We start from the raw sequence: 13,604 nt of genomic DNA on the forward strand, positions 1-13,604 counted from the left end.
CAATTGTCTTGTTTGCTCCACAACCTGAAGACGTTCAGTTTCCTGTCATATAGGATGAAATAAACAAGAAAATATTCACATTTGAGAAGCAGAAATGAGAGACTAATCAATGACGATTAGTCCATTCAGTGAAACTTCTAATTTTCTAAGTTTTTTTTTTGTAATTTCAGTTTGTGGTTTTATTTGATGTGGGATAAACTTTCATGGAGGAAAAGAAAAAGAGTTTTGTATACAAGCCTCATCTCCGTTTGGGTTTTGCTTGTCTGTGTGTATCCATGTCCTTTGGTTTCAAACGTTTGGGGAGGATCTATGCACTTAATTACCCTGGGTTCATTGCTGGCTCCAAACGAGCACGGTTGGACCATCTCTGGTTGTGAGATGAGTTCTCTGTGGTACGGCTGCTTGGAGTCAGAGGTGGTCAGATGGTCTGGATGTTTGCCACAGCTGCAGTCACACCGGGTAGAAAAAGACCTTATTAAATTGTCCAAAGATTACAAAGAGCGGCTGGAGCAACAGACGTTCCTTTGTCCTGCGGTGAAGGCATTCCTTACACTCATGCGCTGTGGTATTCGCTGTGAATACGCTCTACCGTTTGTTTCCAAATGTCATTTTCCACAGTGCTGTGTGTGTGTGTGTGAAAGAGAGAGATTTACTGTGGGATTTACTGTGGGATCTAAAAGAGGATGATGACACTGAGAGAACGCTATATGAACTATCCCTCTGATAAAAAATGTCACATTGCAATCTGACCGTGTGGCTCGAAAAACCACCGTTGAAATTACAACTCAAGGTGCAGAAAGTGTATTTTTTTTTCTTCTTCACGAGTGGTGCAGAGGTTCTTTCAGAGGTGACATCCAGCTTACTGTCGCTTTCTTTCTCACAGGAACTTCCAAGGACACATTTCCACAAACCACACAAAGAGACAGCTTAAACATGCAATGAGCTATGAATGGAAATATAGAGATCATCGGGTTACTGACCCAAGCATTACTGAAATCCATCGAAACCAGAAAAAAGTAATGACATGTGGGGGTGTTTTTTTGGATACTTCCTACTTCTCCCAAAGAACAAGCTTCTGTTAATAGACTGCATTCACATCATTCAGGGAAATATTTTAAATTTGAACACAAATGCTGCAGTGCTGAGTTTGCCACTCCTGTAGGGAGCTTTTCCTAGCTCAAGTTTTCCTCACTTATTGGCAGCATATTTTCCACTATTGCGCCAAAAAATTAATGGGATCCATCATCATTTTGCTGATGCCTGGAGAGAGCAAAAAAATATATATATATATATGTATATAAACAGGAAAGTGAGAGGGAGAAGACACACGGAGCAGGAGAGATCTTTCTGCTAGATTGTGAGGTGTTTTATGGTCTCTGACTTACGATTGTGCACCCTCGCCTCTAATTAGCAGCAAGTAATTAAAGAGTGGGGATGAGTGGCTACCAGCAGCCGGGCTTGCTGTGGGGAAAGTGAAAAGTATCCAGCCGACACGCCCCTGGGCTCAGTGTAAACATATAGCACCCATCCACAGTGCCTTAACCCCCCTGCTGTTACAGCTCCAAGAAAGTTATGACTTGGCTGAAAAGGATACGTGCTGTGAATCACATCAAGAGCACATTCAAACCGATCTATAGCTTATTTTCTTCATTCCTCAACCAAATATGCTATTCTTTATGCTTTTTTTCATTAAATATTTGTTGATGTCGATGATTTATTGCCAGATGGCAGCCTAACAAGGTCACAATGTTGCTGTTGTTAGTAGATTGTGCAGCGTTGAATTGTCACTCGGGATCATAATGTGTAGAATATTATAGAAAACTGGAGCCACACTCCAAGTATTATCTCAGCTCAGCTCAGGACCCGGCCTGCTGACTGCATATCTATTCCAGATGGAGGAACCAGCTTCCCTCTGACCTCTTTTCTGCACATATTTCTTGGTTTTCTTCTCTGTTACATAGGCAAAACCTCTGCGCTTTCACTTTATGAAACGTCACTGCAGATGCCATTGCGTTTGCCTCTAATATTAAAAGCCTATTGGCTTATTAACGGCATGTCTGTCTAAGTCTGTGACGTGAAGCGTAGTGTCTGAGTTGGCCGAGCGACTGTGTCTTTCTTTTTGTTGACTGGCAGTTTGCGTCTCCTTTTCCCACAGTTTTCATACTTTGGGGATGGATTCAACATATTTTGTCCCTGAAAATATTCGCCAAAGTTGAAAAGGATGGAGCTGCAACGGGCCAGCTGCTGAAAGCTGTTGAAGAGATGATGTTTACTCATTCCAGGCCTGATTTGACATTGAATCACAAAGACTGTAAATCACAATCCATCATACTGCACACCTGTACTGTATCTGTGCTGGGAGATTAGAAGGACTGGAAAATAGGTCCTCGAGGCCCTCAGGGTTTGCTGGCTAACACTGCTTAAAGGACATGAAAAGTATGGAATCGCTATCAATAATATAGTTTGATCATAAAACTGCCTATGAAATAAAATAAACAATCAACTGCCTATGCACATCAAAATAGCTGCAGAGAGAGAAAATTCAGGCACACCACAAATATGAAATTCAGTCCAGGAACAAAAACAAAAAAAATGAGTTGTATACAGACCATACCGCTGTTCTACCATTACGCACACACTCACATACCGGGCATGAGGTGACGGCCTTGATGCGTTTCACAGACAGACGCCGGCCCCCATTGGCCCTTAATGACGGTGCTGACTGGGCCGATCTCCAGAGGTGTGCTTTCCCCATCAGGCTGCCTGGTCTCACACCAGGCCAGACAGGAACATACCAGTAATGGAACAGACTAAAAACCAGCAGGTAAAACACACAGCGGTGACCGGGCCAAAAAAACTATTACAACCTTTAGAACAGGGGCGCTGGATTTCTGCGCCAAGTTTTATTGACGTGCTGAAAAAGCTGAACAATGAAACAGTAGCATTCACTGTTTACTCTAAACTGCTGAAGACTGTGTTGATTCATTATTTTTGGATAGCCTAAAGACGCTAACTGAAGCAAATTCAACATCCGAGCCAAAAGAAAACACATAAATTCTTATGATATCGTTCCAGTTTGTCTTTTAGGAATTGTTGCTTGTGAAAGACAGGTTTGAGTACGCAGCTGGTCCAGTCAAGATTTCTCCACTTTGACTTTAAGAAAGGTCTTAAATCTTTCAAGGCATCAGTCCAAGTGAAGAGTGCAGTCCCTTTTTGGATTTTGTGAGTTCTTGTCTAAAGTCAGCGACTTTGTGGTTAGAAGTTTTGTGGCATCGGCTCACACCTCAGGCAGCTGCTCTTTGTGACAAAGCTACGCAATTTAGTTATTGTACAAAAAACAACATGCATATTATCATCTCAGATGAACCTAGGTAAGGCATATTCATAGTCTTTCATCACAAAGCATGTTTGAAAAGATTTCTCACAGTTTGCTGGAAAACGCCCACAGTGATTTACGGATTCAGACCCTAACGCCTCATCGTTTTCTTTCCAAGCTTGAAGGATAAGTGCAAAAGGCTCTGTCCAAAGCTAGTCTTTAGTTAGTGGACACACTATGGGCTACTGTAGAAACATGATGGTTTAAAACTGCGTGGGAGAGGACCATCTACCGTCTGCAGGCTCATTCTGACCTATCAAAAACACAACAGTGTGATTATACACTAGTTATGAATATTATATTCAATGCATTCAATATATTCTGTGAATAGAGTCCTCTAAATCTTACACACTGAACCTTTTGAACCAGCCATATTGTACAGAAAGCCCCGCCAATGCTTTTCTGCAAGCTCAGGAAGTTTGAAAATCAAAGACAGAAATGTGTGATATTCACAGAGAGTGTTCTTACATTCTTTATTACGGCTTTCGGCTGATGATAGGAAGGAACTTAATAAGTCAATAAAAGTTGAAAAGTCATCAGCCAGAATTTGCCTCATCATAGCATCAGTGATTTATAACATCCGTATGCTTAGGATGCGTCTGAAAACAATCAGGGGCCCCTCTCGGTTCAGTCAATGCACTTTTTGTCTCTTTTCCTTATGGTGAAATGTACGCAGCAGCACAGACCTTAAGTCTTCACCACTGTTATAGTATTATATATGTTTACGCTGATGTTTAATTTACTACGCTAGAGCTTTTTTTATCTATCTTTGCTGACGTGTATTTAAATATTTAAGTGATAAATTATTAAAGCTTTGGGAATGATGATACCTAGAAGGTATCTGCCTAGTTTAGCATGTCATCTTAAGGTTTCATTTGCTAGTGAGCGCTGAACATGCGGTTTGAAGCTGATGGAAATGTCACGTCATGCCAAAATGTCAGCATTGGACAAATTGGATGAAATGTCAAGAGATCCCCCAACGTGATTACGAATCATCCAGAGAAGAACGTGAACGCTTCAGATCTTAATGGCAATCCATCCGATAGTTGTTCAAATATTCAGAATCTGCCACAATATTTTTTTGGACACGATGACTGTGCAGAGTGACGACTGTCAGTACTGTCAAGCTCCTTATACCATGCCGGGGCTGATCGTTGGTGGGAAAGTCAGTGGATTCCTCCCTCTCGCCGTCTGCAGGTTGTTCACACTCCACAATGAGCGGTGCAGCAGACCCTTTTAACCTGCACGTTCATATTACCTGAAGCTTTCGGCCTCGACACGCTGAGCTGGCCGCTCTGTTATCAGTAACACACTGTCCAAAAACTGACACTTGTTCTTAGAACTGAAGGCAAAAGATAAAGTCTGGAGTCACAAATCATTTCAGTTCTAATGATGAATATCTTTAACGTGTCTCTACGGGTCCAATCATTCAAAAACCTACAAAGGTGTGAACGATCTGTCGGCAACTGAATGATACTTCAGAGGTTGTTCTCTGACTTATTTGGGTTAGACAGTTTGAGGCAGCTTTAATCCATCCTCTGAGTGAAGTTTTATCAAGTGTCCTCTTTTAAAGGAGATTGTTGCTGTGGGATGACCTGAAATGGAAACCAAAGCACACAATCTGTGGCACTAAGACGAGTTGACTGCCAACCAGCCTAAATTTAGCTCATGTTCCTGCTTGTTACAGTAATGTTTTGTATTTTTCCAACCCTCTTAACCGTTCTCTATTTAAGCACGTTGAGGCCTGACATGTTTGCAAATGTCTCCGTAAAGTTTAAATACCGCAAACGATAATCATAAAGCTTAAATGCGCATTTAACTCGTGTTATTTTTTAACAGTTGGACAGAGGAAAATGTGCCATTCTAGGCTCACTCCTGCAGATCATGTAAATTGATGAGTAGGCTGTGTTTGCCAGTTAAACCAATTAAAAGAGCAAAGTGAAAACAGCTCTGAATCATGTTGGGAATCAAGGGGAAACTCACTCGGCCCCGCAGGGACTCACTGAAGTAATTCATTTTTCTTTAGCCATTTCGTGCCGTAGCACATTGCAGCTTGTAAGGTCCCAGGGAGCAAAAGGCCAATTAGGCCGTTTGAAAGCGCGTTGAAGGAGGGCGAGCGCTGCATCTGCTACACAGCATGCGCCTGCATATTTCTGTGAGGGCAACTGGGACTGATCACAGCTGCAGCTCAGCGTGCCACAATCAATTGGCAATCCAGATCTGTCTGTGGGCCAGATCAATACATGTGACTGCTGCTGCTGTCTCATGGTCAAATGCAATCTCACAACAGCAGAGCGAATTAGCAAGAACAATGATGTGTGCATGAGAAAAGACGCCTCAGAGGAGAGTCTAACTCCTTCAGTGAGTCTAAAGAGGCTAAAATGAAGATAGAATGCAAACAGATGTTGGAGTGTTTTTTTTTGTGTGTGTTTGTTTTCAGGTGAGGCTTGCATAATTCAACACCTGGTAGCGTGTTCATGTCTGTCCTTGAAAACGAGCAGCATCTTTTTTAGAGAAAAGTAGTGCAAGAAAAGGAAAGAAAAGCACTCTGGGATGCACCTTTGACATCACAAAATAAGAAGATTTGGTGGAACATGACTACCATCTGATGGCCAACAAGAGGAACTGCGCCTAAATCATGTTCCTCCCCAGCTTATCAAGGTTACTGTGGAGAAATGAAAATTACGGATCATAGTTTTTTATTTACAAAAATACACTTTAATACAGTTACAGAGCGATGAACCCTGAATGTTTCCTTTGGACTTGGACTATATTGCAGTTCTCTATGTGTAGACTGTCATTTTGATTAAGCTCACATAAAAAATGTGCATTAGTTATTTTGACTGTGTAGATTAATGTTAATATTGTGTTTAGCCCTTTTATTATATGAATGGAAGACGTATGTGTTTATACAACAATGCAGTAAGTCTGTGTTCTTACCCAGTGTTGGTCGTGATTAGTTATTAGTATTATCTATTAGGTATTAGAGTTGCCTTCAGCTTCTGTATTATTTCAAACTGACTATCTTTGAGTTTTAGACAAATACTGCTCTCTCAGAATTGACATTTTATTAACTGTTGTTGCGACACAAATGCAAAGCGAGAAAACAAGTAAATATATTTGGGCTATTTGTGCTTGCGAGTAATATTCATTTAATTAAAGCACTAATCTTTATCATCAGACTGTTCATACTTCAAACGACAAATCTCGTGTGTTCTCGTGAACACAGAATTGATAACTGTGGATAATTGACACGGTGGGATTCCAGCTTTTGATTGCGTCTAAATTCCCACGAGGAGGCGAACCAAGACACAAATAACACACGATTGACTTTCCAGGCATATTTAATTGGCACAGTAAACACAATACAAAGTATTCAGTGCTCCGAAACACAAGCATGGGCTACCAAATGGAACACAAACGAAAAAGTGCAAAACACACCATTTGGTAGACTTTACAAAGGAAAAGAAGTCTTACTTTGCAAAGCAGATAAAGTAATGGTAAGACTCTCAATAGTTAAAATAGATGTCTTTTCCTTTTTAAACTTTATTTATATATTCATATATATTCTCTCTAATTCCGATGTGCCATTTTCCTCTGTACAGGCAGGTTATTCTGGGGCATGGACTAAAAGGTTTGTGGTGGTCTCATTGCAGGCGATCGGCGGGCTGCTGTAAAGCTACTGCTGCCCTCAAAGCGATGATCTGTGCCTCATCAGGATTTATCATGTCGCTGAAAATCATCAAAGACAAAAGTGGCTTGTTTGATACCTCGACGTCATCGAGGGGGCGAGCGATGGAAAGCAATACATGATTCTTTTTTTTAAAGGTGGATTCAGCAGGGATCATTCCTTCCATCGAGAGTCCAAAGGGGTCATCATGTTTATCACTCCTGCGTTTTAACGAGTGTTCATAATACGCTGCATCAGATGAATATTTAAGAATGGCTTCATCCAAAAACAATGTTACTCATATTTGCAGTTAAGGGATTTTTTTAGTCCCGTTCAGGCAGAATAAGCTACAAACATAGATTTCCAGCTTAAAAAAAAAGAAAAAAAAGAAAAGAAAGAATCTCAACATCATCAAATATAAAACAGAAATGTTAAAATCACGTACGTTATGTGCCGTTGAGCAGGAAGGGGAAGGGGACGGGGACTGAACAGTGAACACATTTCTCTCATCTGACAGTTTTCTGATTATAAAAACTCTCAAATTTTGCCCCCCAAAACTTTTGAGATAATCACATCTTCATCTTTTTTTCACAATACCGCAGCTACCATCAGCATCTTTATGTCTCTCAGAAACCCAGTTAAGGCCCCCCCCCAAAAAAAGAAGAAGGTGTTTCGGGGTCTCATTTCAGTCACAAACTCACAGGAAAATGTGGATCACAGTATATTTTCATATACAGTAGACACTTACAGTGGACCATCCTAAGTTATTTTGTGGGGTAAACTGTTGCTTTGACCGAGCGGAGACATTTCCACAAGGTGATTAACTGTAAACTAACAACACCAACTTGCGTTAGACACTTAGATCAAAACATACAATGCAATTTTTTTACATACATACTGTAACTGTGTAAAACAAATGCACAAAAAACATCCATGACCTATTTCTGCATAAGATCGTTCTGAAAACAATATTTCAGGGTCCCTGTCGTCCTTTGCTGACAGTTTTTAAGATTAAAACTGGGGAACACTGGGAGGAGAAGATCACTCGCTCGTTCGCTGTTAAGAGCAGGAAATCATGCTTTCTGACCCAACAGAAGAAACAAAAAGAAAAGAAAAAGAACCACAGGCACTGAACCCAAACAGTAGCATTCAGGTTAATTCGAACAGTACGACCAGGCAATGAGGGTTAACTGAACAGAAAGGCTGAAGGCGAGGGAAGGGGACGGGGGGGGGTGTGTGTAAGCTGACCAAACACAACCCCCCAAGCCCCCCACACACATACCACCTTCTTGGGTTGCCAGCAGAGGGGGGCAAGGAGGAAGACAGGGCAAGCATGCAGCACACCACAACGCTGAAGGCCCCCGCCCTGAGCTGTTGCAAAAAAAAAAAAGGGGAAAGGGGGGCTCCAAGCAGCCGAGGGAGAGCCTGAGCCGCCTGAGGAAGGAGGGGAGGGGGCCGAGGAGGTGAGGAAAGGAGGGATGGGAAGGGGGGGGTTGGTGGTCAGAGAGAGGAACAGACACCAGTGACAAGACAAGAATTTGTAAAGATGAGCGATGGCGAAATGACCCATCATCCATCCCAAACACACAAGACTTTCAAAATAAGACACACGTACGAGCGTTCAAATCAGACAAACACGACATAGACGACGTGAAAACACAGCAGATACATGATTAGCACTTTTTCCTTTGCCAGTTGGGTGCAAACCTGAAAACATGGAGCTGATTTTAGTGGGAGGGATGTGGGGGGGGTGAACATGAGGTCCAATCATCCATGTAGGTGGATGATTCTTTTCTTTCGTCACACATACACACCGCTGGATGAAGGTGTTTTTTGACAGCTGTCCGTAGGCTCCCTGCTGGTCTCCGTCCTGTCTCTGACCACACCCTCTTGCCATATGCATGTGTGTGTGTGTGTGCAATAGGGGCAAAGAGAGGTGGGAAAAAGGGGGTTGGGTTGGGTTGGGGCGTTCAGAGCGAGGAAGCCAACAGCCGCGTTCATGACCGCGCGCGTTTGCAAGCGGAAGTTAGTTCCATTAAGAAGCAAAGCTAAAAAAACAACAGAAAGCAAATTGTATACTGTGGTTGTGACTGCTGTATGGGGGTGTTAAGAATGGAAAAAGGTTATGAGAGCTAAAAAATTTAGATGGATGTCTTCTTATCTTTGCTTCAACATCGCAGAGTTCTGCAGAAGAAGCGCAACACTGCCGATAAGTTTTTCTCGTAATGGTTTTGGAAAAATTGAGATGCGTTCTAATCGGCCGTCTCTCTTTCTCTTTCTTTCTCTCACTCTCTTTTAGATTCAGGTCATCTTTCACTTTCTCTCTCTCTGACTCTGTGAGCGCGTGAGGAACATGGTGGTTTTTGTCCTCCGAGGCTGCTTGCCCTGCCATTCCTCAGCCAGCCTCGCACTTTTAGGAATCTGCAAGTCAAAAAAAAGGGAAAAATACGGACAAACAAAAAGAAAAAAGAAAAAGAAAAAAAAAATAACAAAAGAAATGTTAGATAGTTTTAAAGGAAAGTCAAAGACAAGCAACCCACATATTCAGATATGGAAAGGAAGAAGAGAGAAGTCACTGTATAATATGAAACTACTAAAAAACAGACAACACTGTGGTTTCACCATGAATGTAATCTGCACGTGATGTGTGTGAAAGACCTCCATGAACCCAAAGATGCATCTACGATCCTTTTATTCCAATCTAATAAATGCATGTCAGAGAGCAGCCACTTCGTTTTATCACAACATGCTGAAATCATGTCATGGCAAGGAGAAATCTCCCATAAATGCTGCCTCATGCAACACATTTCAAAAAACTCAAATCACAGGAGGCGTGAAATGTTTTATTTATAGCGCTGATGTAAAATGACATCCTGCACACAGGAACCCCATGCTGCGCCGGTAAACGAGCCATCGAGGCTGATTAAAAACGTGTGAGAGGAGGTTAAACAAAGGCTTACGTAATGAGTTATGATAGGGATGATTTCTGAGCCGATGCCAATCTTGGAAGAAAAAAAAAGTAGCACAGGATGTCTTATTGTAGCGGTGATGTGAGATGACGCAGAGGTGGCACACGCCATGCTTTTTAAACGGTAAAACAGTGCAGCGCTCGCAGAGGTCGGAGCTCAGAGAGCCATGCAAGAAACCACAAAGAGTTTTTTAAAAGTCACGTCCAGCTCCGTATCTCAGCCCAGTCTCACCATATAGCTTAGCACAGCTAATTCTCAGTCCTTTATTCAGTCTACCACTGGCCTGGAAAAAAAAAAGGACCAGAGCAGCCCAACACTATCATTATCAAAAAGTGAATCAAAAAAAAAAAAGAAGACACATTTTAAGGGGCTATTTCTAACTAATTCTTATAAAATGACCCTTAAGTAGGAGAGAAAAATGTTGTAACAGCGCTATGATCAATCTACAGCATGCAACATTTGAGGGGGCGTGTGTTTTTTTTTTTAATTTTTGTGTTTAGCTTACAAAAATATCTTTTTAATATGTATTCATAATTTACAGCAGATTTAAATTACATTTGCATGATTGCACATGGAGCATGCTTGCTTTTCCTTTTTTTTTAGGTACAACAAGTGACCAAAACACAAATTGTGTGTTGTGATTTAAATTCCACTTGATGCTCATTGTCATTTCAGATTGGTGCGTACATTCACTCAGCTGAGTTCAAACCGATTCATCACCATACTGACTCACATATTTGGCCGAAACTTAATTAAAAGCATGTTAATTTGAGTGGAACAACATTTTAAATCTTAACAAATAATATATATTTAAAAAAAAAATCAAGTCAAGTTTGTTTGAAATGTACACGTGATGTTTGTCAGTGAGTGATTCGTCCCATCATGCTAAGCTTTGACTGAAGGTGTTTCATCTAGTGTGGCCACTAGGTGGCACTGCAGTGAATGAGAGGTGAGGAACTACAAGCATCTTTTCTGGTGCACAACATCCGCCTGGCTCAGCTTGTGTTCAGTGTCTTAAACAAATGTTTTTGTTCACGGCTCGAAAAAAAACCCAGCGTACAGTGACACACACTCACACTATCTGTCACAAATGTCATGAGGCACAATGGACAAATCTTATCGGTCCTTCCCTCTTACGAGAGACAGGAAATCTGTGTGTGTATGTAAGGGTGTTGTTCTCTTATCTGAGCTACCAAATGTAACTTTAACACACTTTTCTGAGTTAAATGTATGTCATAGCACCTTTGGCATTTGTTTCCAAAAAGACCTCGACGTAGGATGTGGGGACGTATCCCTCCTCGTCCTCGTTCCTGCGCACTCGTGTCCAGCCGTCTCCTTTGTCCTCTTCTATGACGTACAACAGCTCGCCTTCCGCCACGGCGATGGTGCCCTCGTTATGACCTGCGAGAGGAGGGGAAGGAAAAATAAGAGAGAAGACGAGATAAGAGGATGAATAGATAGATGATGGATGTTCATCCTGCGCACATGGAGGAACTACTTTTGCTTATTTTGTCAAATCAGTCTTCCTGAGTGTGTTAGAAAGCCGTGACCCCTCTGGTAGTGATGTCATATCCTTCCCTTTAATCTTTCTGCCTTATTATTAATCCTCAACTACTGGGATTATATTTATTACTGCTTTTATTTTTTGCTGCTGGTGTTCTGTTTGCTTCATGTGTATGTTTTATGCACATCTGTAGTCAATGCACCCCTCTAAGGTTTATTATAATACATTATGTTTAACCACCATGCTTAAAGTCTGAGATTTCTTTCTCATTCTGACACCTAATTTCAGAAACTTGACGATATTTTATATATCGTATAAATTTAGCTAGTTATAGTAGTTATTCTTACTTTGCACAGACTTAATGTTTCATTGCAGTTCTCGCTGTTATCATAGAGAACATGTAACGGGGTGTGGCACATATCCAAGGATCTTCAAGTCAGTGTAAAATGACTCAGCGACCAGAACAGCTGTGCAAAAAATCCTTGGTGGGATCATTATTTATATATTTATTGTTTGGTATGATAACTATCTTACTATCATGATAACTATCTAAGAAGAATGAGAAGAATAAATTTCTTGTTTTACTCAGAGAACTAAACAATCTTATCAGGAGTTATGATTTATAGCTGGGAAAAGATGATACTTCTATCCACGCTCTCTCCTCCTCCACACATTTCCTCCGAAATTTCACAACCCTACTCTTCCTTATTCGCTGGAATCAGATTCCTCTACCCTGTTTCCAGAGATATCAGGACCTCTCCGCGTTCTTTGGAATATTTAAAATGTTGTTACGTGGATTGATTTGTTACATTCGTGGCTGTTGTCACCTTCGAATGGGTACAAGGCTTTGCAGGTGCCGATGGTGGGCAGGGTCTCCTCGTCGTCGAACTCGTCGTCGAACTCTGGTGTGCTGGAGGTGGGAACGGGGTTGACGGTGGCTTTGACCTGAGTCTCTGAATTCTGCTCCTCGGTGTAGCTGCCATCCGGGCTGCTCAAGGGCCAACACACACACACAGTAAATATACTGTGAAAACATACATAGTTTTCTTCCGAAAAAAAAAAAGGCGTGTAACAACCCTACTGGCTCTGACGCTTGGTCGTCTGTCAGAGTATAGCATACCTCTCTCTGTCCTGTGCACAGTTGTTGGCCACTGTTGTGTTGTTCTGGGTCTCATAGAGTCCACTTCTTCGGTGTGTATCGCTCTTTGATGGCATCCTTTCCTCCACCTCCGCTAACCAGCCCTGAAACACACACGTGATCATTATGTATATATTTGCTGACGACTTGAAACGTCTTCCAGGCAACTGTCATCCGTGAATCAGAGGGAACACCTCCACCTCACGCAGCAGTGCGTCTGCCATTTATTTACAGGGTTAAACCAGGCCACTGCTCTGGGACTCCTCTCTCCGTGCTCAGAGCCCGAACATGCAGCCAGCCTTCTCCAGCTGCATCACATCTTCTCCTAATATGGATGAACAGCAGAGTTCTTTGGAGGTACCCCAGCTGGAGACGTGTGTGTGTTTGAACTCCTCATTATTTACTGTCTTATGTAAACCAAACACGATATCTTCGCCAACACTAACACTCAAAGCAGCAATGAGAGCTCGGACTGGCACTGAAACCAACCTCAAATTTCTGAACTTCAAACTGGAGCTTCTCGATGTTCTGGGATATTTCTAATAGCCGGGGGTCCACACTTGTCGGGTCTCCCATCTGAGGGTTCTTCACGTACACGTCTTTCATCTTAGTTAGAGCGTCCCTGGCAGAGAGCACACATTACTAAAGTCAGTACAAAGTCTTTGAGCCAGCTCCTCAATTGCCAAATTAAAAAACTTCAAAAAGATACCTCTGGTCCATTTCTTTTTGAATGTCCTTATTCAGTTCGTCTAGCTTGCCCTGCAGCTTCTTCCTCCTCTGTTCTGGTGGCAGGTGGCTGAAGTCTTCTGGTCCGGAGCCCTGAGAGAGCAAAAAGGGGGAAGAAGAGAGGCAGAAAAAAAAAAAATAGGGAAGGGATGGAGAGAAGCCGTGAGATGAAGAAAAGCAACTTCAATAATCCGTCATTTGTTGTCCCTTTGCTGTAAACC

The 13,604-nt window shown here is 41.9% G+C and overlaps 1 protein-coding gene across 25 annotated transcripts in view; it reads right to left on the minus strand.

Annotated features, from left to right (window-relative positions):
* Window positions 1-6,702: 6,702 nt before the first annotated feature.
* Window positions 6,703-13,604, minus strand: part of fnbp1b (formin binding protein 1b) — a 54,135-nt gene continuing 47,233 nt past the window's right edge. For 18 of the 25 annotated variants that reach the window (XM_027281933.1, XM_027281932.1, XM_019269084.2 and 15 more), the window contains 5 exons: window positions 13,367-13,476; window positions 13,147-13,279; window positions 12,640-12,761; window positions 12,347-12,519; window positions 10,492-11,416 (listed from right to left, as the gene is read on the minus strand). In XM_027281933.1, the coding sequence (XP_027137734.1) occupies window positions 11,238-11,416; window positions 12,347-12,519; window positions 12,640-12,761; window positions 13,147-13,279; window positions 13,367-13,476 (717 nt within the window). In that variant the 3' untranslated portion in view covers window positions 10,492-11,237. Of the gene's footprint in view, window positions 9,468-10,491; window positions 11,417-12,346; window positions 12,520-12,639; window positions 12,762-13,146; window positions 13,280-13,366; window positions 13,477-13,604 lie in introns of those variants that run through there. The other 7 variants (XM_019269090.2, XM_010742406.3, XM_010742410.3 and 4 more) reach the window with 3 other exon arrangements.

Source organism: Larimichthys crocea, chromosome IX, assembly GCF_000972845.2.
Source record: "Larimichthys crocea isolate SSNF chromosome IX, L_crocea_2.0, whole genome shotgun sequence".
Lineage (NCBI taxonomy): Eukaryota > Metazoa > Chordata > Actinopteri > Sciaenidae > Larimichthys > Larimichthys crocea.